Source organism: Panthera tigris, chromosome B3 (genome assembly GCF_018350195.1).
Source record: "Panthera tigris isolate Pti1 chromosome B3, P.tigris_Pti1_mat1.1, whole genome shotgun sequence".
Lineage (NCBI taxonomy): Eukaryota > Metazoa > Chordata > Mammalia > Carnivora > Felidae > Panthera > Panthera tigris.
In genome coordinates, this window is record NC_056665.1 from 3,314,886 (window position 1) to 3,342,115 (window position 27,230).

Here is a 27,230-nt window from a genome sequence, read left to right on the forward strand (position 1 = left end):
TCTACAAAGTGCAATAAAATACGGTGCACCCGTAGACAAAGTCCTTGAAATAAAACTGACACAAAAGGAAACGAAAAGTATGAATAGTTGTGTATATTTTAAAGACACTGAATGCATACTTCTAAAAATGTACTGCTTAATATCTCCCAATATTTAAAGAAGAAATGACACCAATTTTAAACAAACCGTTGCAAAGAATGAAAACTGAGGAAATATTTCTAAACTTGTTTTGTAAAGCCAGTATAAATCAATACCCAAGACCTGACACGAATACAGTATTAGAAAGAAAACCTCTTCCAGAACAAAGCCACCAAAAAAATCATAAATACAATAATTTAAAATTATACCCAGTGATACATAAAAGGCTAATCCTTTTTATTAATAATAAAACAATAAATATAAGTAAATGCTACTAATAAATTATACTAATGATAATAATCAAGTGAAGTTTATTACAGGAAGGTAAGATGGGTTTAACATTTAAACATCAACAGTTCACGATCTTAAAGGAAAAAATATCCCATCACTTCAAAAGATGTAGAAAATGCATTTGAAAAAATTCCACACTGGTATGTGACAATGGAAGCAAATTAGAAAAAGATTTCTTTCATCAGATAAACTATCAAAACCTCATGGCAAACATCAAACATGATGAAGAATTACAGAGTCCTTTGCCTCTGAATGAGAAGCATGACAAAATAGTTGCTGTCGCTAAATCTACTCGATATCATACCAAATGTCCTAAGTGGTACAATATAGCAAGAAAAATAAATAAAATATACACGGGTTGGAAAAGAAGAAACAAAATTATCATCATTACAGGTATCAGAATTGTGTATACCTAATCCAAAAGAATCTATAAACTATTAGAATTAATAAGTGTTAATATAGCAAGAATACAGTGCCAATATACAAAAATCAGTTAGATTTCCATAACTTTAGTACAAATAAATAGAAAATTTTAAAAATTCATTTATAATAACACCAAAATAGCAAACGACTGGGGATAACTTAGAATATATGACTTACACACTGAAAATTATGAATGTTATTGAGAGAAAAAATTTTAAATTAAATAAATGGATGGGGATACCATATTTATGGATTGGAAAAATTGGGATGGGAAAGTTTTCTGTTTTCTCCAAATTGACACATAGATTCAATGCAATTCTAATTGAAATCCAAAAGAATCTTTTAAATTTGGCAGGCGTACTTAAAAATTGTTATGGAAATGCAAGGAGTCAAGAAGATCAAAGATCATCTTTAAGAACAAAGTGGGAGGGGCACCTGGGTGACTCAGTCGGTTAAGTGTCCGACTTCAGCTCAGGTCATGATCTCACAGCTCGTGAGCTCGAGCCCCACGTCAGGCTCTGTGCTAACAGCTCAGAGCCTGGAGCCTGCTTTGGTTTCTCTGTCTCCCTCTCTCTCTTCCTCTCCCCTGCTCACGCTCTGTCTCTCTCTCTCAAAAAAGTGAATGAACATTAAAAAAAAAAAAATTAAAAGAACAAAGTGGGAGAACACACACTAGCAAATATCAAGACTTGTTTCAAAGCTACAGTAATTAAGTCACAATGGTACTCACAGACACATCAATGAAACACAACAGACTCCAGAAACAGACCCCCACACACATATAGTTTTGAATGTAAGACAAATGGAGAAAGGACCATCTTTTCACCTAATGGTTCTGGGTCAGTGGATAGATGTGGTAAAAGATAATGACTATAGTTCACAACATGTGCAAAAATCAATTTTAGTGGATTACAGCTGTTAATATGACAAGTAAAACAATAAGGCTTCCAGAGAAAAACACAGAAGAATAGTTTCATAACCCTTGATCCTGAACGAGGCAAAGATTTCCTAACCAAAATACAAATGGTCCAATCATGAAGTTAAAAATCTATAGCTTGCACTACAACAAAATTAAGAGCTTCTGAACGGGAAAACTGAATGCCCTAAATACATGTAATAGAGAAAAAAGAAGTTTGAAAATAAAATGAATTAAGAATTGAGCTCCAGAAGCTAAAAATACAGTACCAAAATAAATTAATGTAAAGATAAAAGAAAGAAAAATAAAAATTTACATAAATTGAATATTTTTAACACTCTGAGTTAATCAGGAAAACTAAAATCTGGTTCTTGGCTGTCTCAGAGACAAACCTTTGGATGATTTGAATGAAACGAAAATTAGACAAGGAACCAGTGAACAAGTTTAGGAATGAAAGAGACATGGTTACAGGTACAACGGAGATGTTTTTTAATGATAAGGGAACGCACCATGATTACCTTTGAAGAGTTGGAAGACTTAGACGAACTGGATATTTCTCTAGCAAGATATAAATTTCATACTTGGCTCAAAAACAGAATCCTAAATAAATCAATATGCCTAAGAGGGACTAAAATAGTTTTCTGAGTCCCAACCATTATCACCAAAAGAAAAAGAAAAAAAAGAGGAAGAAGAAGACAGAAAAGGCATTAAACCCAGATGTTCTCCATAAAGAGATGACGCCCTTACTGGAGCAGATGCATTTAATTGCTGACCAATGTCCACTTCCCCTTCCCATCCGCCAAAGGCTCACGCCTGTTCCGGTGTTCATTCCTCCCCCATGTGTCTTAGCGCCTGACTGTCCCATGTGACCATGGCGGTCACAGCTGCCTTAGCAGGTGTGGGACCCATGAGAATGCGCCTCTCACTCGCACAACTGCAGACTGTAACGGCTCGGCAGCGTCTGTGGCAGGTCAAGGTCCCCGTGGGCTGCTCCCGCCCCAGGGTCCGAAGCAGGCCATTTCCTGGGACACCATGTGATAGAGGACTCTGGCTCAGGGCCTCCCCTGCAGCCTTGCTGAATCCCCCAGGACCACCCTTCAGTTTAAGATGCTCCCCCCCGACTTTCTCTCCTTCCCTCTCTCCTCTGCTTCTGAAGTCAGATCTTCACTACCGCCGGACAGCTCTCTTGGCATCTCCTGGTGCCATCTTGCCTCTTCCTCATGGGTATCCCGCTCATAAACGTCTTGCACATCTAGTCCTGTCTTCGTGGCAGCTTCTTCTCCTTCTCCTCCTCCTCCTCCTCCTCCTCCTCCTCCTTCTCCTTCTTCTTCGAGCAATTTTAGATTTACTGAAAAACTTACCAGAAAGTACAGCACTTCTAATAAACCCAACACACACCGGTTTCCTTATTATTAACAGCTTGCATTGGTGCGGTCCATTTGTTACTATTGATGAATCAATATTGGTACATTTTTTAAAAATTTTTATTTATTTTTTTACTTATTTGTTTTGAAGCCATTTCTTTTCTTTTTTTAATTTAAATTTTAGTTAGTGGGGCACTTGGGTGGCTCAGTCCGTGAAGTATCTGACTTTGGCTCAGGTCATGACCTCACGGTTCCTGAGTTTGAGCCCAGCTGACAGCTGGAGCCTGTTCGAGCTGGGCTGACAGCTTGGAGCCTGGAGCCTGCTTCAGATTCTGTGTCTCCCTCTCTCTCTCTGTTCCTCCCCTGCTCAATCTCTCTCGCTCTCAAAAATAAATAGACATTGGGGCACCTGGGTGGCTCAGTCGGTTAAGCGGCCGACTCCGGCTCAGGTCATGATCTCGCGGTCCGTGAGTTCGAGCCCCGCATCAGGCTCTGTGCTGACAGCTCGGGGCCTGGAGCCTGTTTCAGATTCTGTGTCTCCTTCTCTCTGACCCTCCCCCATTCATGCTCTGTCTCTCTCTGTCTCAAAAATAAATAAATGTTAAAAAAAATTTTTTTAATAAAAAAATAATAAATATTAAGATAAATTTTTAATTAAAAAATTTTAGTTATTTAACATCCAGTGCAATATTGGTTTCAAGAGGGCATCCGCTTCTTGAAGAACCCAGAAGGACTAACGCCCAGGGAAAGGCTGAGAGCGAGCACATGACCCAAGTCTTGTCAACGAGACAGGTGAAAGGTCTGTTGCAGAGCTCTTGAGAAAAGTTTTCCCTGCTGAGTAGGTTCACAAGAAATCAAAAACCCTCCTGAGCGTCTGGACAAGGCCTTCTCTGCACGTTAGCTTTCCAGCCTGAATGCAGGGCAATTACAAGCCGGTTCATTTGTTTAGAAGTTGACACCTAACATTGCGTCTCTTTAGGCCACGCCCTGTCATGTCAGGCGGGGAAGTGGCCCGTCTCTCGGCTGTCCTGTCCTTCAGACCGACCGCCTCCACGGTGCTTTTCCACTTGGGACGCCCGAGTCGGGAAAGGAGGGACAGCTTGGATCCGTGTGTGAAGGTCCTCATCCTGTCGCCGGGTCCTCTGGCCATTGGGAGGACGGCAGGGAGCTGCAGAACCAGTGGCCTCGGCTGTGTTGTTTCCTGGCCAGGGGATGGTGGACTCCTCTGGTGACCTGCCTGGTCCACGCCCTTCTTGCGCGGCAGGTTGTCAGTGGTGTGGCTGCCACTCCCGCCCAGTCCCTGGCCTGGCCTCGAGCCCCTTACCTAGGACACCATACGCTTTACTGCCTGAGCCAGGACGATTCTGAGAGTGAAAGGAAGGGCCACTGAGAACTAAGCCAGAGCCACAGGCACAAACTGGGTCTTTCCTGAACAAAGTAAGAGGCACGGAAGCTCTACCTTTACCCCTCGGCCGCAGGGTCATTTTGCCCCCACTGTGTCAGCCCCTCCAAGGCTGCCCAGTCAAGGGTACAGGGAATGTCCCAGGTCCCTTCCATGCCACGTGGGGGCCGAGGGAGCCTCCAGGGAGCTCAACTCACACTCATGCCAACTCTGGTCCAATGGGACCCCCCCCCCAGGTTGTTGCTGACAGAAGTAAATACCTTACGGGGCCTCCTCCTCTGGGGCTTCTAGATGAACAGTGGAGCATAAGCTCCTTTTCTGCCTTTGCTTTGAAACCCAGTGAAGATGCTTCCCTGCTCTGGACAGTGACCGCCGTCATGACATGTCTCCTGGCCTCACCTCCTCCAGCCTGTCTCTTTGCACATCCCTGCCGGACTCCCTCACGAAAGTGTACACTCTCCCGAACACGGAGTGCTGAGGACACTAAGCCCAGGGCTCAGCCTTACGGGGGAACGGGCATCCTCCCTACCCTGAAGAAGAAACACTAGGATTTAGTCTCCCGAGCTTGGTCCTTGACACGTTATGGGAGCTGAATCAGTTTATAAAAAGCCTTATTTCTCTCCATAAGCCTGACTCTCAAGACAGAAGTCTGAACTGAAGGAGGAAGAGGAGGAGGAGGAAACGAAGAAGGAGCGGGAGGACAAGAGCAGGAAGGAGATCCTACCTTAGTAATAGAAAGTTGAACATCAATGCTTGTTCTCCGCATTCCTGCTAACAAACCCCAATCACCAACCGCCACTTTCGAACCCCCAGGGCCGATCGCTCTGCTGACGAGGCACACGGTCAAGTACACAGAACAGCAATGAAGAAGTGCCTATTAACATGTGCAGAAGTACATTACTTGCGTTTCATTAAGAAAATGATTTTCTAACAATGGTAAGAAAAATAAACTCAGATTCAACCACCTTACTTGGCCACTTCAAATTAATTTCCAAAATTTACAGACTAGCTATTTATACAAAACTCTGCCTGCTTTCTCTTTCTTTCTTTCTTTCTTTCTTTCTTTCTTTCTTTCTTTCTTTCTTTCTTTCTTAAATAAATGTGTGTATCCAGTTTACGCATATAATTTAGCTGTGAATTCTGGTAACTACTAGAACAGTATTTGAACTGCTTTCACTGAGAAATTTCTCTCAACAGATCACATGACGGCAAACATCAGGTGAGATTTCAAGTCTCTGCCTCTGTGGTTAACGGCAAATGCTCAGGTCGAGAGGGAATTCTGATCGATGGACATGATGAAAATAGGTCAATTTTCTTTTCTGTTGGGCACTAGTATGGGCTGAATTGGGTTCCCCCACAAAAAGATATGTGTAAGTTTCAACCCATGGCACCTCAGAATACCATCTTATTTAGAAATAAGTAGGGTCTTTGCAGATCTAGTAAAGTGAATGTGAGGTCGTTAGGGTGGATCCAATCCAAAATGGCTGGTGTCCTTAGAGAAAGGGGAAATGTGGGTGCAGAGGCAGACATGCCCAGACAGAGAAGGCCAAGGGAGAATGCTCGAGGACACAAGCAGCTGGGGAGAGGCATGAAACAGATCCTCCCTCAGCCCTCAGAAGGAATCAATGCTGCCCACACCTTGATCTTGGACCTGTAGCTTTCAGAACTGGGAGTCAACGACTATCTGTTGTCCTTCAAGCCACCCAGTTTACAAAGGTGCTTTCACAAGAGCCTCAGGAACCTAGCACAGGCACCGACCCTCACAACTGTGTCTTGCTGTGCTCTGAAATTCCCGTGAATGTGCAAATTCAGTCACTGTCTGCACCACATTGCAGACACCTGCTCTTTGCAATAAAGGAGGACAGACAGTTTCAAATCTTTGCGTCCTTGGATCACGCAGAGGTGCTTTCATAACTGCCCATAAAGAAAGGAGAGACAGTGTAAAGAGAGAACATAACACATATCTAGAACTGAGGCTGGGGGAAACTGACGGCAGGGCTTGCCTGGCTGAAAATGAGTGGCAAGAGATATCAGAAAACCTTTTCCCGAAGACACACAAAATATCTGAGTGGGAGAAAGATGACAGGTATCTGGAATAAAGAGGAAGGTTGCAGACCACAAGGAAGAAGAGCTTTTTCTTCCCTTCCCTTAAGATGGATATGTTGCAAAAGAGAGGGATGCACCAGCACAAAGTGGTGAACCATGGAAAGAGAGGTCTTTACCAAAACCGTTTCGTTTTGTTCTCATGGGCATACTCCTGAAATTGATATTCACGAACATCTACTCACAGATGCAACTGTTCAGAAAGTTCTCCCGGAACAGAGAGTGCCTACGGTACCCTCCAATCAACACGGCCTAGACATGAAGTACCTGATCAGGACTCTCTACTGCTACCTGGTGGCAGCATACACACATTCGAAAAGCGAAATACGAACACTTGAGGGGCGCTAACACAAAATACTGTGACCCGGTAGTGCTGTGACGAAGGTCATCCATGAGAAAAAGGTCATTCGGGAAAACAAAAATACATAAATCCACTGGGAAGGAAAAAAAAGTGTCATTTTCAAGAATGGTCCAACCATGAAAATATAGCTTCTGAAAAAGGAGAAAGACATTTTTTTTTTTTTTGTCTCACTGGTGCAGTGGCTTTACAATCTGAACAAGAGCCACAGAAGAATCTGACATCCCACCGAGGCCTTCAGAGGTTACTTGTGATGTCAGAATATAATGGTTTCTAACAGTCTGTTTATTACAAGTCCAAGAAGTAAGGTCTAATCTGTGCCCGTATGAAAGAGTGTGCCTCAGTATCCCCGGGCGCACCCATGACTGCTCTGTTGGCACTGAGCGGGCAGAGCCGGTCTCCTCTCTACAGCCTGGGTTGAAGTCAGATGTTCCATTTTTAGACCAGCTGCTCTCGGTTGATGGGAATGGGAAGAGATACAGCAAAACACATTGCCGCCCATTGCTGGCGACCTCATGCGCACTTTCAACTTCCCCAACTGCAGCCACGCCCGATGGTATGATGAGCCGCGAAGATGTGAGCGGAACCAGAGCTCCCCCCCTTAGCGACAACACAGGCTGGGTAAAAGTACAGTGTTCCCAGAAAAAAAAAAAAAAAGAAGAAGAAGAAAGAAAAAAGGGGGAAAAAAAGAATAGAAAAAGTAACCGATGGAAAAGTATATTTCCTAGAAACCCACATTATTTGGACAAGCTTATAAGTCAGGGAAAAAATAACACCAGAGTCATACTGCTTCATCACGGTGTCTGATTTTGCCAAATTCTCTCCCACCAAGCGCACACCACATTTATGAAAGAAAATGGCCGCAGGCACGAAAATCAGGCTCTAGTTATGTGTGACTCAGACAGTTGTATGCAACACCTTCTTTGATGGATATATATATATATATATATATATATTTTTTTTTTTAAAGCCTTTCCGTCAAGAGATATCAAAAGCTTTCCAGGAGTTGGAAGTTAAAGCCCAGAACTGTTTATTAAATCTGAGAAAACCAGAACCCAGAGAGGAAAACAGAAGATAGTACTAATTCAGACTGGGGCAACATGTCACTGAAATATATTCTATTAGGGGGTGAACACAGAATTTGGGCCAGAAGGTGTAAAAGAATTTTTAATTATGCAAGTGATACATGACTGTGTTCTTCTCGTTAAGAATTGTTTTAGGAGCGCCTGGGTGGCTCAGTCGGTTGAGCATCCGACTTTGGCTCAGGTCATAATCTCGCAGTCTATGGGTTCGAGCCCCGCGTCAGGCTCTGTGCTGACAGCTTAGGGCCTGGAGCCTGCTTCGGATTCTGTGTCTCCCTCTCTCTCTGCCCCTCCCCTGCTCATGTTCTCTCTCTGTCTCAAAAATAAAAATAAAAACATTTTAAAAGTTGTATTAAAAAGAATTGTTTTAAGTATCAGAATACTGTAAATAAAGCTAAGATCACTCCCCCCCAAAGCACCTATCCCTTCTAAAATAACCATCGTTTCGGATGCAGGGCTGGTTCAACATTCGCAAATCAATCAATGTGATACTTCACATTAATAAAAGAAAAGATAAGAACCATATGATCCTATCAATCGATGCAGAAAAGGCCTTTGACAAAATTCAGCAACTTTTCTTAATAAAAACCTTCGAGAAAGTCGGGATAGAAGGAACATACTTAAAGATCATAAAAGCCATTTATGAAAAGCCCACAGCTAACATCATCCTCAATGGGGAAAAACTGAGAGCTTTTTCCCTGAGACCAGGAACACAACAGGGATGTCCACTCTCACCGCTGTTGTTTAACATAGTGTTAGAAGTTCTAGCATCAGCAATCAGACAACAGAAGGAAATCAAAGGCATCAAAATTGGCAAAGATGAAGTTAAGCTTTCACTTTTTGCAGATGACATGATATTATACATGGAAAATCTGATAGACTCCACCAAAAGTCTGCTAGAACTGATACATGAATTTAGCAAAGTTGCAGGATACAAGATCAATGTACAGAAATCAGTTGCATTCTTATACACTAATACTGAAGCAACAGAAAGACAAATAAAGAAGCTGATCCCATTCACAACTGCACCAAGAAGCATAAAATACTTAGGAATAAATCTAACCAAAGATGTAAAAGATCTGTATGCTGAAAACTATAGAAAGCTTATGAAGGAAATTGAAGAAGATATAAAGAAATGGAAAAACATTCCGTGCTCATGGGTTGGAAGAATAAATATTGTCAAAATGTCAATACTACCCAAAACAAGCTACACATTCAATGCAATCCCAATCAAAATTGCACCAGCATTCTTCTCAAAACTAGAACAAGCAATCCTAAAATTCATATGGAACCACAAAAGGCCCCGAATAGCCAAAGTAATTTTGAAGAAGAAGACCAAAGCAGGAGGCGTCACAATCCCAGACTTTAGCCTCTACTACAAAGCTGTAATCATCAAGACAGCATGGTATTGGCACAAAAACAGACACATAGACCAATGGAATAGAAAAGAAACCCCAGAACTAGACCCACAAACGTATGGCCAACTCATCTTTGACAAAACAGGAAAGAACATCCAATGGAAAAAAGACAGTCTCTTTAACAAATGGTGCTGGGAGAACTGGACAGCAACATGCAGAAGGTTGAAACTAGACCACTTTCTTACACCATTCACAAAAATAAACTCAAAATGGATAAAGGACCTGAATGTGAGACAGGAAACCATCAAAACCCTAGAGGAGAAAGCAGGAAACGACCTCTCTGACCTCAGCTGTAGCAGTCTCTTACTCGACACATCCCCAAAGGCAAGGGAATTAAAAGCAAAAATGAACTACTGGGACCTTATGAAGATAAAAAACTTCTGCACAGCAAAGGAAACAACCAACAAAACTAAAAGGCAACCAACGGAATGGGAAAAGATATTTGTAAATGACCTATCAGACAAAGGGCTCGTATCCAAAATCTATAAAGAACTCACCAAACTCCACACCCGAAAAACAAATAACCCAGTGAAGAAATGGGCAGAAAACATGAATAGACACTTCTCTAAAGAAGACATCCGGATGGCCAACAGGCACATGAAAAAATGCTCAACACCGCTCCTCATCAGGGAAATACAAATCAAAACCACACTCAGATATCACCTCACGCCAGTCAGAGTGGCCAAAATGAACAAATCAGGAGACTATAGATGCTGGAGAGGATGTGGAGAAACGGGAACCCTCTTGCACTGTTGGTGGGAATGCAAATGGGTGCGGCCACTCTGGAAAACAGTGTGGAGGTTCCTCAAAAAATTAAAAATAGACCTACCCTATGACCCAGCAATAGCACTGCTAGGAATTTACCCAAGGGATATGGGAGTACTGATGTATAGGGGCACTTGTACCCCAATGTTTATAGCAGCACTCTCAACAATAGCCAAATTATGGAAAGAGCCTAAATGTCCATCAACTGATGAATGGATAAAGAAATTGTGGTTTATATACACAATGGAGTACTACGTGGCAATGAGAAAGAATGAAATATGGCCCTTTGTAGCAACCTGGATGGAACTGGAGAGTGTGATGCTAAGTGAAATAAGCCATACAGAGAAAGACAGATACCATATGGTTTCACTCTTATGTGGATCCTGAGAAACGTAACAGAAACCCATGGGGGTGGGGGAGGAAAAAAAAAAAAGAGGTTAGAGTGGGAGAGAGCCAAAGCATAAGAGACTCTTAAAAACTGAGACAAACTCAGAGTTGTTGGGGGGTGGGAGGGAGGGGAGGGTGGGTGATGGGTATTGAGGAGGGCACCTTTTGGGATGAGCACTGGGTGTTGTATGGAAACCAATTTGACAGTAAACTTCATATATTGAAAAAAATAAATAAAATAACCATCGTTTCTCAGGAAACCAATTTGACAATAAATTTCATATTTAAAAAAAGAAATAAATGACAAAAACGGTAATATAAAAAATAAAATAAAATAGCCATCGTTTTTTATGTTTTCGGTTTTTTTATGTTTTCAGTGTCCTCTCAAATCTTTTTTTTAATGTTTATTCATTTTGAGAGGCGGGAGGAAAGGCAGAGAGAGAGGGGCAGAGAGAATCCCAAGCTGACTCTGCATTGTCAGCACACAGCCTGACGTGGGGTTTGATCTCATGAACCATGAGATCATGACCTGAGCCAAAATCAAGAGTTTGACGCTCAACCAAGTGAGCCACCCAGGTGCCCCACATCCTCTCAAATCTTAAAAAAAATGTACACACACCAACCTGTAGAAATATATGGTTTATGTGTATGTGGTTTTTTTATGCATGGTGACAATAAAAAGTATATTTTCCATGCTGATGCAGCAACCAAACAATATCTTGAAAGGGTGACCTTTGTGGCTATTCCTTCCATTCCATCATTTTACAAGGACCTCCCACGCAGAGATCTCCAAGATGACCTGAGAAGAACACACGTTGTCTAAGAAGGAATGAAAACAGGATTAAAAAAAGAAAAGGTGCCTATGTGTGTGCATGTGTGCATGTGTGAATGCATGTGTGTGTGGATGTGTGTGTGTGGATGTGCGCGTGCATGTGTGTGCAGATGTGTGTGCAAATGTGAGTGCATGTGGGTGTGTGTGCGAATGCATGTGTGTGGATGTGTGCATGCATGTGTGTGCATGCACGTGTGTGCAGATGTGTGCGTGTGTGTGTGAGTGTGTGTGTGTGTGTGTGTGCACGTGCATGCAAGGGTGTACTTTAACTACTTGAGAATCAAATGGGAAAACCCTCAGGGGCAAAAGCAGCACAGAACTTTGGCATAACAATGCACCCAAGAGAAAGACTAGAAGAAAAGGAAGATGACAATCATACTTCCCAAAAGCCTTTTAAAAATGCGGGGCGCCTGGGTGGCTTGGTCGGTTGAGTGTCCGACTTCGGCTCAGGTCATGATCTCACAATCCGTGAGTTCGAGCCCCGCGTCGGGCTCTGTGCTAACAGCTCAGAGCCTGGAGCCTGTTTCAGATTCTGTGTCTCCCTCTCTCTGACCCTCCCCCGTTCATGCTCTGTCTCTCTCTGTCTCAAAAATAAATAAACGTTAAAAAAAAATTTTTAAAAAAAAAATAAATAAATAAAATGCGATTGTCCAAAACTAACACTGGCTTAATGCTTTAAGGGTCTGACACAGAAGTCACTTACACATCTGTGAACAGCAAGGAGTGTCTGTGAAAGGCAACCTACGTGTCTGTGAACCGACGCTCATGCCTTCAAAGTCAGGAACACAACAGGGAGCAGTGGGGACCACGGCGCGGACAGAGTGTGCCCTGATGGGAAAGCCCCTGGTAACCTGCTGCAGCCAGTTCTTGCTAGGACCAACTTTGAACTAGGAGTTCCATCTTCCCATTTTAAAGAGAAGCATAAAAATAGCTGATAGTTTTAGGTTAAATTCCTCGATTTTTAAATGTCGACCATGTACAACTCAGTCTCAAAGAAACAACACTGTGCAGCTCAACGCCTGGCTGGCCATACTGTAGGCTGAATCTGGAACACAGGACATCGGTGTGCAACCAGGAACATTCTGTGACAGATAATTATGTGGTACACGGACAGGTCTTTCGAAGGCATTGAGGGCACGGGTAAAGCCCTTCTGGGCCGTTACTTGCTTTTCTCCATTTTCATTTGGAATGAGTTTCTGAAAAGGGTTGGGACAAAACCACCCACGGAAATGCCCTTTCTTTTCTTCATGTCTTTGGTATTTTCAGTTTCATCAGAAGAATTTTCACACTGTGTTACCTTGGAAATATATTGGCTACTCTATTTCATATCCTCTGACTGAGGAAAGATGCACCCTGATTTACCCAGAGAGGGGACAGAGGCTCAGGGTTAGAAACAAGAAGAGTTCTTAGAAGGACCCCTATGACGTGCCCAATGAGCGCATGTGATGAGATACAACTGAGGAAACAAACCAGGAAGGAAAGGGATGAGCCCCCATTTTCTCTGCAAGGAGACAGCACGCACAACACATTAGGACATGCAGCATTGAACCGTTGACCATTTTCACGAAACTCCGCCTAGAGGTTTGAAACTGAACACAACCAGAGTCTATAAATGCAAAAACAATCCCTCCCCTAAAAAAAGTGAGGTTTTTTTCCTTAACTGGTGGGGTTGAGAAGCAGAAACTAGAGGGAGATGAACAATTTTTAGGAAGCCACTGCCAAGATGGAAAGACTCATGATACGTGCTCGGTGTAGAAACAATCACTGATGACTTCCTGGTAAACAAACGTAGTGTTTCAAAAACTCAAGATGTGAGGAGCTTCAGATGCAGGACATTTGAGAAAAGGTGCATCATACCTTGAAAATGAAATCAGCCATCAAAGGTCCTGGGATCTTAAAGGTCTGCCTCTCCGAGCCCCTCTGAAATTCAACTGTGGTGTTTTCTACAACAAAAACTCCAGGGCTGTTAAAGCTGTGTTCTCTTTTGCTTCCTTGAAGTGTTTTTGATTCGATAACTAAAATTTAAAAACAGAAGTGAAATGAGAGAACTATCTTGAAAGCATTCATTCTATTTCAAAAATTATTTCACTACACGTATACCAGCATAGGAAGTAGCAGGATTCTCGCACCGAGAGTCGTGACAGCGAGGCTTTTCTTTCCAGGAATTAACTTTATTTGTGCCAGCACTGCTCAGTTGAGTTCATACCTGAAGAACTGAGCCCCGAACGCCACGAGGCAGAGGTTCTTATACGCTTTCTATTTCTTTGTCTCCCATAGATGGTAACACACAAACATGCAGTCTGATTAAGCGGTCTCATGTTACAAGGTCGTGAGGGATGTTGTCACATACACGTATAGCCAGGTTGCCTTGAGTTTTTGTTTTTTCCTTAGGGAGGGGACCCTACCACAATGATATCAACACAATATCAACATAGCCACTTAGCTTACATGGACTCAGATTGGTGGGATACATATGCAAGCTTTTTAGTCGTCCACAAAGGTGTGAGGTCCAATTGGGTCTATGCAACAATTTGGAGCCATTCCCACAATAAGGGGAAAGAGAAAACATCTTTCTTCATACTTTTTCATGATGTCGCTATTATTCAAAGTAAAGATATGTTACTCATTTGATCATCCATTGAGAAGATCTTAAGCCCAGTCTTTTATTTGGACAAAACCACCGTGAATTTTGAACTTGCTTTTTTTTTTTCCAAGTAAACTTTTCATATTGAAATATAGATTCACAGGAAGTTGCAAAAATACTAGAGAGGTCCTATGCACCGTTTTGCCCAAGGGAACAGTTACATCTTATATAATAACTACATCGCAGTATGAACACCAGGAAATCAACATTGGTAAAATGTGCACATTCCTATGCCATTTTATCACACATCACCGGGATGGAGACACAGCACTATTTCATCACCACAAAGATCTCTCTCCCGCATGTTATCTCTTCATTCACATTTGCTTTTATATGAACAGAAGGGCTTTTAGACCTCCTACAGAAAAATGTCAACAGTTTAACCAAAACAGCATTTCTACTTTTTGTAAAGGATATTTCTTTCTGGTCTAAGGTTAAAAAAAAAATGCAGGGGCGCCTGGGTGGCTCGGTCAGTTGAGCGTCCGACTTCAGCAAAGGTCATGATCTGGCGGTCCATGAGTTCGAGCCCCGCGTTGGGCTCTGTGCTGACAGCTCAGAGCCTGGAGCCTGTTTCAGATTCTGTGTCTCCCTCTCTCTGTCCCTTCCCTGCTCATGCTCTGTCTCTCTCTGTCTCTCAAAAATGAATAAACGCTAAAAATTTTTTTAAAATGTGTGGCCAGGGCCCGGGGTACATGCATTTCTGACCCCAGCTCTCTTTCCATCTCTGCCTTGGGTTTTCACTGTCTTGTTTCTAAAATGTGGAGTCAGGACAGACAATATCACAGATCTTCTGCTCTGAAACCTATACTTGATTCATGCATATTCAATGGCCCTTCGACCACCTTGAACCAAGGACACGACAGAACCCGAGCCCCAGGAAAGCTGAGAAAACACAACAAAACCGTCTGGCATCGGGGGCTGCTATCTGCACGCGGCTGTGTTTGGCTGTTTTCCTTTGATTTCTCTCCGCTCTCTGGAGCATCTGTGGGAATCCAAGAGCCCTGGACAGACTGCATAACACGCATTAGGAGACATCCCTGATTATGCCTGACAGGCAGGCTGGGAACTTCTCTGGGAAAATTCAGAGCTCCTTGATCTACAGGAGTCATTAGCGGTCGAAGAATGCTGCCGGCTACTTTCAGCCACACAAAACCCTAACCATGCTGGCCCTGAGCGCTACGACCACAGTGGATTTTTGGAAAGCGTGAGATTAAATTCATTTCCTGGTTCCAATGAAGATATAAAACTGTTACAAAGTGAGCTGTCAGAAAAACAAAGATGGGACACTAGAGATAGTAAGAAGGCCCCACACCGCATGGATTATCCCTCTGCAGTAAAGGAGGAGTAACAGTGAGCATTCTGGCAACATCAAAGCACACGGCGAAACTGGACAAAATCCATCCACACGGAGGGCTTGAAAGACACCGAGCTTCTAGACGGAGGTTCAGCCTGAAATGAGTTGAGGTTAAATGCAGATAGTGTTCAGCGGCTTCCACGGCTGTGCTGGGGTTGCTTCAGCACTGCGTTAGCCTCTGCTAGGATCACAGCTTCCTAAGTGTCATCGGAATGTGAGTCACAGCAGAGATGCCGGAATCTGGGAGGAAGGGAAAGGCCGGTTGGACATCCAGCCTTGAAAACCAAAGGCCAGCGTTTCTGTTAGTCTGGTCCTGGTGTTTTGTTTTGTTTTTGCTACCAAATCTATTCCATTACTTGGACAGTGTCCAGGACTGTTAGGGGCAAGGGCATGAGAACTTCAGGGAGCAAACCCACTCTTTTTGCCCTTTTTTCAAGGGCAGGTGAATTATCCAAACCACTCTTTCCCTCCACTGACACATATATGCTCGTGAAAAAACTGTCTTTATGGCTTTTTTTTTTTTTTCAGAAGGTTTCCAGCTCTCTAGGTTGCAAATGCTGGCTGCATAGGTAGGACGTGGAAGGCAGGTTCTCTGATCGCTACTGTGTAAGAGTCAAAAGTGGGTGACTGAAGAGGGGAGTTCATGGATACAAGTGATTCAGATCATATGGACTAACAGAGCCACTGTGATGAATCCACAGGCGAGGTGGAGACCGGTGGAAAGCAACAATTCAGATGATGTGTTGACTTATAAATCCATTTTTAAGTGTTTATTAATTTTGAGCTTTCTGCTGTATTTGACTGCAGCCCTATGTTGTGATGATGTACGATTCGTGGCTACTAAGAAATGCACACGGCCCTTCGGCTGATAGAGCTTTTCCGGACCCCTCCGTGGTTTCTGCAGCAAGAGGGCTTGTCCTGGGTGGAGACCAGGAAGCCCCTAAACATACCCACCACTAAAGGCAGAGGGTGTGTGCCTTCGGCCCTGCTGTCCACCGCTGACTTCTTTCTCCTCCTCAGGCTTAAAAAGGTGGGGGGTTGCAGAGGAGAGTGAAGGAAAAGATGATGTGCGGTCTCCAACAGATAAAAGGAGAATCGGAAGTCAAGATGCTTTCAAATTCCCCAAATCTTCACAGCTCAAGTCTATGATGGTGCCTTTAAATAGTCTGATCCAGGGCACCTGGGTGGCTCAGCTGGTGAAGCACCTGACTTTGGCTCAGGTCATGATCTCCTGGTTCGTGAGTTCTAGCCCCATGTCAAGCTCTGTGCTGACAGCTCGGAGCCTGGAGCCTGCCTCGGATTCTGTCTCTCTCTCTCTCTTTCTCTCTCTCTCTCTGCCCTTCCCCTGTTCACACTGTCTCTCTCTCAAAATAAATAAACATCTAAAAAATAATAAATAAATTAATAAATAAATATTCTGATTCATTCCAGTTGTTTATCAGAGAGATATCTACAAAGATGATGGAAGCTTCTAGCTGCTTCCAGCGGAAGGGTGTGCACGGAGAAGCACCAGTCCAGGCATCTCTCTTTCAAAAGAGGTTAGCCTTCTGCTAACCATCCTCAAAAGGTCTCCTTAAATTCCAAGGCCACTAAAGTCCCGTTAGGTAAACATACTGAACGTTCACACAGCTATGGCAGTCAGAAATACATCACACTTAGGTTTCGAGTAGTGCTGCATTTAGAGTACATGCGACCAGACTCACTAGTCGTTTCCTTTGGTCACTATGCATCTACGCTTGTATTTTTAGAGTCGACCCTTTAACAACACGGGTTTGAACTGCACAGGTCCACTGATACAGGGATTTATTTTCAAGAAACACAGTCCCAGTACTGTCCATGTGTTTTCTCTTCCTTAAGACTTTCTTAATCACATTTTCTTCTCTCTGGCTGACCTTATTGTAAGAATACTGTATATAAAACAGATAATATATAAAATATGTGTTAACTGTTTAAGTTGCCAGTAAGGCTTCTGCTCAACAATAGGCTGTTGGTGGTTCAATCCGGGGGGAGTCAAAAGTTTGACGCAGATTCTCCACTGTGCAGGGGTTGGTGCCCTTAACCCCCACATTGTTCAAGGTCAACTGTACATGTCTACACATGGTCAAAAATGATTCTTTTTACCAATAATGCAGGTTTTCAGTTTATGGTACCATGCCTTCTCACATTTACTGCTAGTCAAACACATTTAATGCCAAAGCTTTGCTATAATAAAATCTCCTTCCCAGGAATCCTTTTATTGCGTCCATTTTTGATGTTTTAGGGAAATGGGGGACTATGTTGGGGCCAGGCTTTGGACAGGACTGGAAATTTAGGATCTGAACACCTCTAGGCAGTAGGTAAGACAGACATTCTGTAATTAAATTCCATTCCACAGCAAAGAGACTGACATTAACGTTACTGAGTGTTCTCAGTTCTTAATGATGTAGCCTTTTGGAAGGTTGTAGTTAATGCAGATCTTCAAAGAATGATTTATTTCAGCAAAGTAAGCTTTATTTCAGGAATGTATCTTTGTTTCAAATAAAAAATTAAGAAAACAGTTGTGTAAATCAAGAAAATAAAACCACTTCTATATTTAGATGTTCAGAAATGCTAACTAAATCCTTTGTAAACGAAGCCAGTTCTAATCATCGGCAGAGAACGAGAACTTTCAGAAACGCTTCCAGAGTCAATTAATTGCAAGACTGTTCAGAAGGAGAAATGTTCCAAACAACAGCTCTGTCACCTTGGGAGAAATGGGAACATTTTTGAGCCCTGTTCTTGGAACAGTGCCAGTTTTGAGTATAAAGCTATATTTAGTATGCCAGAACATATTTGCATGTAAATGAATATTTTCCCTCAAAGTATTCATTTTTACTTATTCTGTTTACCGTCTACCTATTCTGGTTTTGGAACTTACAAACCCATTTTTGCTTTTTGCAGCTGAATTTTGGGGAACTGCCTTAAGCATCATGAGAAAATTGGGCCCAGTTGCTGAAGATTTTTTAAACATCTTTTTGATAGGTCATAAAATCCACATGCCATAAAATCTGCCCATTTAAACTGTAGTTTAACGATTTCAGTACATTCACAGAGTTGTGAAAACATCGCCATGATCTAAGTTTAGAACATTTTTGTCATCCCAAAGGAAATCCTGTACCCACGAGCAGTCATGCCCCCATCTCCCCACGAATCTGACTCCCCCAAGCCCCAGGCAACCATCAGTCTCCTTTCTGTCTCCATAGATTTGCTTATTCTGGACATTAGACATAGATGGAATCATATAACATGTGGCCCTTAGTATCTGGCTTCTTTCACATGTTTTCAACGGCCATCCACGTTGTAGCACAGGTCAGTCTTTCGTTGTCTGCTACAGCAAAGTAATGTTCTACATAGGCCACGTTTTATTTATCCATCCGTCAGGTGATGGACATTTGGGCTGGTTTCACTTTATGGTTATTATGAATAATGCTACTATTAACACTCAGCACTTCGTAGTTTTGAATCCAAAATTGTATGTCACAACGGGATCCCTCAAATGATCCACAAGACTTGGGCCTGAATGATTTTTACCTGTTTTCAAAAAACCAAGTTCACATGTGTAAGGATGAAGATTTACTCTCATCAAGAGCTTTAGGCTGTAAGCCATTTTAAAAAGAAGCTGAGAGAATGTTGTGATGCTTCCTTGCAGAGAAAGCCTTGAATAAAGTAACCATTATATGATTGTAAACATTTTGGTATTTTAGTTAAAAAATATTGGTCACACTCTTCTGGTCATAATTCATAAAATGAACTTAAGGGTAAAAAAAAAAACAAAACAAAAAACCTTTCAAACAATTATTCACCCTTACTGCCCCAAAGATATTCTCTTGCTTCTCTGATTTAGATCATAATGTACTGCAGAATTTCTTGGGTTTTTTTCTTTTCAAGATTTTAATCTATATTACCGGTGATCCTAAACATGTTTACTTAAACATTTTGACATCACCTTTTCTCAGAGAACATTTCTGGTTTGCATGAATTCAAAATACACACACACACACACACACACACACACACACACACACACACATTTAAAAGCTACCAAAGATGTAAGATGCTTGTGGCCCAGAGAAAATTTTATAATCAAAAATCTAGGACAGCGGCTCGGAAGAAAAAAAGGCAAAAACTGTGTAGCACTTGGATCCAGTGGACCTTGATTTGTGTACCTTTAAAATAGTTATAAATACTGGTTTGTACTTTTAAGGAAAGAGATTGCTGAACTCAGTAAGCTTCCTCAAGGCCAGGGAGCCAGTCTTGGCACAAACCCATTCTCCTGAGAATAAGACTGAGGAAGTCCTGCCTCTGGCCACAAGGAGACCTTGGGAGAAAAGCAAACTTCGGTATTTCCTGTTCTTTTAGGTCCTAAGAGAACAGAAGACAAAGACAGAGGAGATGCCATCTGACTTTGGCCAAAGAAACAATATAGCAGCAATCTTCTATCATTTCAAACTCAGTATTCTGGGAAACCAGTGTTTACTCTCGCCGCCCCTGGACCCGATGTTGTGATGTGCTAGCAACAAAGCTTATACTTTTCAGCCATAATCACTGATATGGTTTTGTGTTTAAAAAAATTCTTTTTGTCCCAAACTGTTGAAATTTCTAGAAAACTCTTGAACCCCATTCTAATCTCCATGTAAAAATAGTTTATCCTCATTGTAACTTCATTTCTTCTCCCACAAGGGGATTAATTCCGACTGGTATATTTCCGTGCACTGGGGCAGAACAGAAAAATTCAGGGTACTGATCATTCCCTAGTGATGGAGACGATTTCAGAGTGGTTGGCAAAATCCTTGAGACGTTTGCCTACCGACCTGAGAACACAATGGAAGATTTTTGTTTTGGCTACATAAACTATCAGAAAATAAAAACATGTCAAGATTAAATTGTACTTACAAAGATGGGCCGGTCCTTTCAGTGTAATTCTTACACTTCGACTGCCTAAAGGAACAGCAATCACATTTTCTTCCCCTGGGAAAGAACACAAGACAAATACAGTAAACCTTGTGCGTGGAAGGCCTAACAACATAAGCAAGTCAGTGAAAACTGGGGGTATTTGCAAAGGGTTCTTTAACCACATTTTTGTCTTATTATCAAGCAATCTTTGGAAAGCACTTACTGTGTGGAAGGCATATTAATACTACTCATAATTTTATCTAAATGCGTTAAAAATTTTTTTAAGTTATCATTTATTTATTTTGAGACAGAGAGAGCGAGCGAGTTGGGGAGGAGCAGTGAGAGAGAGAGAGAGAGAGAGAGAGACAGAGAGAGAGAGAGACAGAGAGAGAGAGAGAATCCCAAGGAGGCTCTGCACCATCAGTGTGGAGCCCAAGGCAGGGCTTGAACTCACGAACTGTGAGATCATGACCTGATCTGAAGTCGGACACTTAACCAACTGAGTTACCCAGGCGTCCCTAAAACTTTTTTTTAATGTTTATTTATTTTTGAGGGAGAAAGAGAAAGAGCACAAGCAGGGGAGGGGCAGAGAGAGAGAGGGAGACACAGAATCCAAAACAGGCTTCAGGCTCTGAGCCGTCAGCACAAAGCCCAAAACAGGGCCCGGACCCAAGAACCACGAGATCATGACCTGAGCCGAAGTTGGATGCTGAACAAACTGAGCCCCCCAGGTGCCCCTTAAATGCATTTTTAAAAGACTAAATTAAAATTGAAAATCAATGCTACCACCTGTTCAGCCTCCATCTCCAGGCCTCATTCAAGTGCTCTGATGGGGGGTGGTCCACACACTAGGGCCCTCGGGCTAAGCCTGGCCACACTCATTCACTTATGTCCTTTACCCACAAAGGCAGGATTGGGTGGTTGTAAGCGAGAGAGCAAGGCTCACAGGCCTAATCTCTCTACTATCTAGCCCTTCACAGAAAAAAGTCTGAAGATCCCTCGCCTAGGTAATCACCTTGTGGAAATCCTAGTCTTTAAAGATGTTCTTTTCTTCCATGCTGTTACGCATTCTGAAATTAATTTTCACGGCTACATGATAATCTGGGCTCATGTATAAAATTTTACCCCAGCAGTCCCCCATTTGAACATTAAGTCTGTTACTCCATGATATTAGCCTGTTATCATTGATATGAATTAGTCAGAGCACAGACTGTTTTTGTGTAACTTCCAGAGAACACATTTTTTTTTTTTTTTGATAAATTCTGGGACAAAATGGTTGGATCAAAGGATGTTACTATGTTTGCTGACTTGTCTGTAAGTGTTCATTACATAAAAATACCTGTTTATTACGGGAAATTGAAAAAAATGCAAACAAGCAAGGAGATAAAACCATTTCTAATCCTGCTGCCCAGAGATTATCACCTCTAACACTTGGATAAATATTCTTTCCAGATTTTGTTTGTTTGTTCCTAATATACATAGGTGCAAAACAAAAAACAAAACAATGAACACTATTTAAATGTCCACTATTAAGGGCAGAGGTGAAACAAACAGTGATACACACATACTCAGGAATACTCTACACCTGATAAAAGTAAAGATAAGAAGCTATAGGACTTGATGTGGAATTAAAGCCAACATACATACTGATGACTAAAAAAGGGAAGCTAAAAAACAATATATGTGGGCAATGATTTCTTGGATAAGACACCAAAAGCACAGGCAACAAATAAAAACAAATAAATTGGACTATATCACAATTAAACTTTTGTGCATCAGAGGATACTATGAACAAGAGTAAAAACGGAACGGGAGAAAATATTTACAAATCACATATCAGATAAGGGGTGAATATCCAGAACATACGAAGAACTTGTACAACTCAACAATGAATAATCAACCCAATGTAAAAACGAGCAAAGGACTGGAACAGACATTTCTCCAAAGAGAATATACACATGGTCATTAAGTGCATAAAAACATGCTCAACATCACTACTCTTTAGGGAAATGCAAAGCAAAACCACAATGAGATCCCACTTCATACCTATTAGGATGGCCATTATAAAAAAAAAAAAAACATAAAATAAAACCAGAAAATAATCCTTAGGATGAGGAGAAATCGGAATACCCATGAACCATTGGTGGGAATATAAAATGGTTCTACCACCAGAAAGAACAGTTCCTCAAAATATTATATACAGAACTACCATATGATTCAGCAATTCCACGTCTGGGTTCAAACCCCAAAGAACTGAAAGCAGGGATTCAGACAGAGACTTGCATACCCATGTTTACAAAATTATTTACAATAGTCAAAGGCGGAAGCAGCCCAAGTGTCCATCCACAGATGAGTGGAAAGACACCACGTGGTAAATACATATAATGGAATAGTATTCGTCCTTAAAGGGGGGCAATTCTGACACATGCTGCGTAACACGGATGAACCACAAAGATGTTATGCTACGTGAAATAAGCCAGTCACAAAAGGATAAATATTGTATAATTCCATTCGTATGAGTAGTCAAGTTCACAGAGACAGAAAGGAGAATGGTGGGTGCCAGGAGTTGGGGTAGGAGACAATGGAGAGTTCTTATTTGTCTAGTGGGTACAGACTTTCAGTTTTGCAAGATAAAAAAGGCTGGAGACAGATGGTGGTAATAATGGTTACACACCAACGTGAACGTATTTAATGCCGCTGAATGATACACTTAAAAATGATTAACGTGACTGGGGAGCCTGGGTGGCTCAGTTGGTTAAGCATCCAACTTCTGCTCAGGTCATGATCTCATAGCTTATGGGTTCAAGCCCTGCATCAGGCTCTGTGCTGATGGCTCAGAGCATGGAGCCTGCTTCTGCTTCTGTGTCTCCCTCTCTCTCTGCCCTTCCCCCACTCACACTCTGTCTCTTTCTGTGTCAAAAATAAGTAAACATTAAAAAAAATTAAAAAATGATTAACATGATCAATTGTAGGTTATGCATAATTTACCACATTAAAAATGTGTAAGACACAAACTCATTATAAAGTACATGTGTTTAAGTATTGCATTCTCATGTATATGTAATTTTTTTTTAATTTTTTAATGTTTATTTATTTTTGAGACAGACAGAGCATGAGCAGGGGAGGGGCAGAGAGAGAGAGAGGGAGACACAGAATCTGAAACAGTTCCAGGCTCTGAGCTGTCAGCACAGAGCCCAATGTGGGGCTCAAACCCACAAACTGTGAGATAATGACCTGAGCCAAAGTCAGACACACAACCAACTGAGCCACCCATGGGCACCCCCGTGTATATGTAACTTATAGCAATATATACATGTATATATTATAATACATTGTGTTGTATATGGATACATGGAATAACACGGTATAAACATAATAATATGAGAATGCATAGCACTGTGCAATTGCATACCAGAAAATAACAGAGTGAGATTTTAATTATTTAATCCTTTAAATTCATGGAAGAGTTTTCACCAAACTGTTGACAGTGGTTAACTCTGGGGAAAGGGATGAAAGTTCCAGAAATTACTGAAGAAGACCATAGTTCTGCATTTTTTTTACTTTTGTATAATGGCAATGTACTGATGAGTTACTTTTCTTTTTTTTTTTAATTTTTTTTTTTTCAACGTTTTTTATTTATTTTTGGGACAGAGAGAGACAGAGCATGAACGGGGGAGGGTCAGAGAGAGGGAGACACAGAATCGGAAACAGGCTCCAGGCTCCGAGCCATCAGCCCAGCGCCTGACGCGGGGCTCGAACTCACGGACCGCGAGATCGTGACCTGGCTGAAGTCGGACGCTTAACCGACTGCGCCACCCAGGCGCCCCGATGAGTTACTTTTCAAATACAATATTATAAAGCTAGTAACATTTTTTACAAAAGAAGATAGAAACTGGAAAAAAAAAAAAAAAAAGGACCAGGGCCAAAAAGTTTTACTGGATGAGTTTTGGAAAACCTTAAGTAAATAGGTACGTTGCACATAAAAAGAAGACTGAGGGGCACCTGGGTGGAGTCTTTTGGGTGTCTGACTTCAGCTCAGGTCATGATCTCGCGGTTTGTGGGTTCAAGTCCTGCACCGGGCTCTATGCTGACAGCTCAGAGCCTGGGGCCTGCTTTAGATTCTGTGTCTCCCCCTCTCACTGTCCCTCCCATGTTCATGCTCTGTCTCTCTCTGTCTCTCAATAATAAATAAATGTTAAAAAATTAAAAAAAAAAAGATGGAAAGGTTCTCAGTAATTTATAACTAAAATAACTCAGATACCCAAACCAAACACAGCACAAAAATAAACAGATGAACCAAATCTTATTTATGATCATAGATATAAAAATAACTAAAACAAAGCAAATTAATTACAGATTGTATCACAAGAATTATGTACCATGACTAAACAGAATATATGCTAAAAACCATTGATTTAACATGATAAAAACTTGTTAACATAATTGGTTATATTAAGAGATCAAAAAAGTTAAATGTTATGATCATTAAATGAATATAAGAAGGTATTTGATGAAATTCAGCACACATTGTAAGATTCCTACTAAAGCCAGGAATAGAAAGAAGCATCCTTAATTTAATAAAGAATCAAAAGCATGAGCAGACTGAGTGGTGAAACATTAGAATTATTTCCATGTAGTCAGGAACAAAATGAGGATTATAGTCACCATTTTTTTCCATACTCTTCTGGGGATCACTTTCTTACTCAATGTAATTAGAAAACAAATAACATATAAAAATATATATTGGAAAGAAAATTTTTTAATGCCAGTATTTGTAAATTGTCTAAGTAAAAATTCCAGAAGAAAAATCCATTACAGGTCCATATCCCTGAAGAATATAGATGAAAAAATTGTCAACAAAATACTAGCATACCACATTCAGCAGCACGTTAAAATGATCATTCATCAAAATCACGTGGGATTTATTTTCCTAGGATGCAAGGACGGTTCGATATACAATCAATGTGATACATCACATTAACAGAATAAATGAAAAGAATCATATGATCATCTCAATAGAAACAGAGAAAACACACTAACAAATTCAACATCCACTCATGATAAAAACTCTTAACAAATTAGGGATAGAAGGAACATATCTCAACATATTAAAGGCAATATATGACAAGCCCACAGCTAGCATCATATTCAATGGTGAAAGGTTGAAAGCTTTTCCTCTAAGATCAGGAACAACACAGACATTCCCATTCTCACCACTTGTATTCAACACAGCACTGGAAGTGCTAGCTGGAGTAGCAAGGCAAGAAAGAGATAACAGGTATCACAATTGGAAAAGAAGAAGTAAAATTGTCTCTATTTGCAAGTGACATGATTTTATATAAAGACCCTTGAACAATGCAGAGATCAGGGACACCAATCACTCACGCCATCAAAAATCTGCCTATAAATTCCTCAAAAACTTAACTGCTAATAGCCTACTCTTGATCAGAAGCCTTACCAAAAACATAAACAGTTGATGAATGCATATTTTGTATGATACATGTATTATACACTACATTCTTACAATATAGTAAGCTCAAGAAAAGAAAATATTAAGAAAATCATGGCAAGAGGAAATACATTTACAGGACTGGACTGTATTTATCAAAACAAAAATGCACATATAAGTGGACCCATGCAGTTCAAACCCATTGCTGTTCAAGTGTCAACTATCTCAAAAATCCAAAGACATGACCAAAAACATGTCGATCTAATAACAAATTCAGTAGAGTTGCAATATACAAAATTAGCATACAAAAATCAATAGCACTTCTATACACTAAAAGTAAATCTGAAAAAAAGTAAAGAAATTGATCTCATTTACCATAGCATCAAAAACAATACTTAGGAATCAATTTAACTAAGGAGGTGAAAGATCTCTACTCTGAAAACTGCGAGACCATGATGAAAGAAACTGAAGATACATATACATCTAAAGGCATCTTAAGTTCATGGGCTGGAAGAATTAGTATTGTTAAGATGTCAATACTACCAAAGGCCATCTATAGATTTGATACAATCCCTTTAAGATTCCAACAGCATTTTTTACACAAGTAGAAAAAATAGTCCTAAAATTTACATGGAACCACAAAAGACCATAACTAGCCAAAGAAATCCTGAGAAGGAAGAACACAGCAGGAGGCATCAAACTTTTGGATTTCAAAGCTAGACTTAAAAGGCTACACTTATTAAAACAGTGTGGTATATAATAACAACAACACCAACAGACCAACAAAAAGTATTAAGAGCCCAGAAATAAACCCAAGCACATACAGTCAACTAATACTTGACAATGGAGCCCAGGATACTCAACGGAGCAAAGATGGTCTCTTCAATAAACGTGTTGGAATAATTGGATTTTTACACATAAAAGAATGAAACTGGACCGGTATCTTACACCATTAACAAAAATTAACCTGAAATGGGGCACCTGGGTGGCTCAGTTGGTTAAGCATCCAACTTCAGTTCAAGTCATGATCTCACAGATTGTGAGTTCGAGCCCCGCCTCAGGCTCTGTGCTGACAGCTCAGAGCCTGGGGCCTGCTTCGGATTCTGTGTCTCCCCACCTTTCTCTCTGTCCCTCCCCTGCTTGATCTCTGTCTCTCTCTCAAAAATAAACATTATTTTTTTTAATTAACCTGAAATGAATTAGAGATTTAAATTTAAGAGATTTAAATGGGAAACCAGGAAACTCTGGAAAAAAACATAGGAATAGATGCTCCTTGACATGGGTCTTGTCAACGTTTTTATTGCACAAGCAATAAAATAAAATATAAACAAATGGGACTACATCAAACTAAAAAGGTTTTGCATAGCAAAAGAAACCATCATCAAAGTGAAAA

General features: G+C 41.1%; 1 protein-coding gene across 10 annotated transcripts in view; it reads right to left on the reverse strand.

Moving 5' to 3' along the window:
• The window catches only part of ADAMTSL3 (ADAMTS like 3), a 353,112-nt gene that overhangs the window by 147,351 nt on the left and 178,531 nt on the right, over window positions 1–27,230 (reverse strand). For all 10 annotated transcript variants that reach the window (XR_006218331.1, XR_006218332.1, XR_006218333.1 and 7 more), the window contains exons 8-9: window positions 20,389–20,463; window positions 13,337–13,494 (exon numbers count right to left, since the gene is read on the reverse strand). Coding sequence is in view for 6 of the 10 variants with exons in the window: in XM_042987917.1 (XP_042843851.1) it covers window positions 13,337–13,494; window positions 20,389–20,463 (233 nt within the window). In the remaining 4 variants the exon portion in view is untranslated. The remainder of the gene's footprint in view (window positions 1–13,336; window positions 13,495–20,388; window positions 20,464–27,230) is intronic.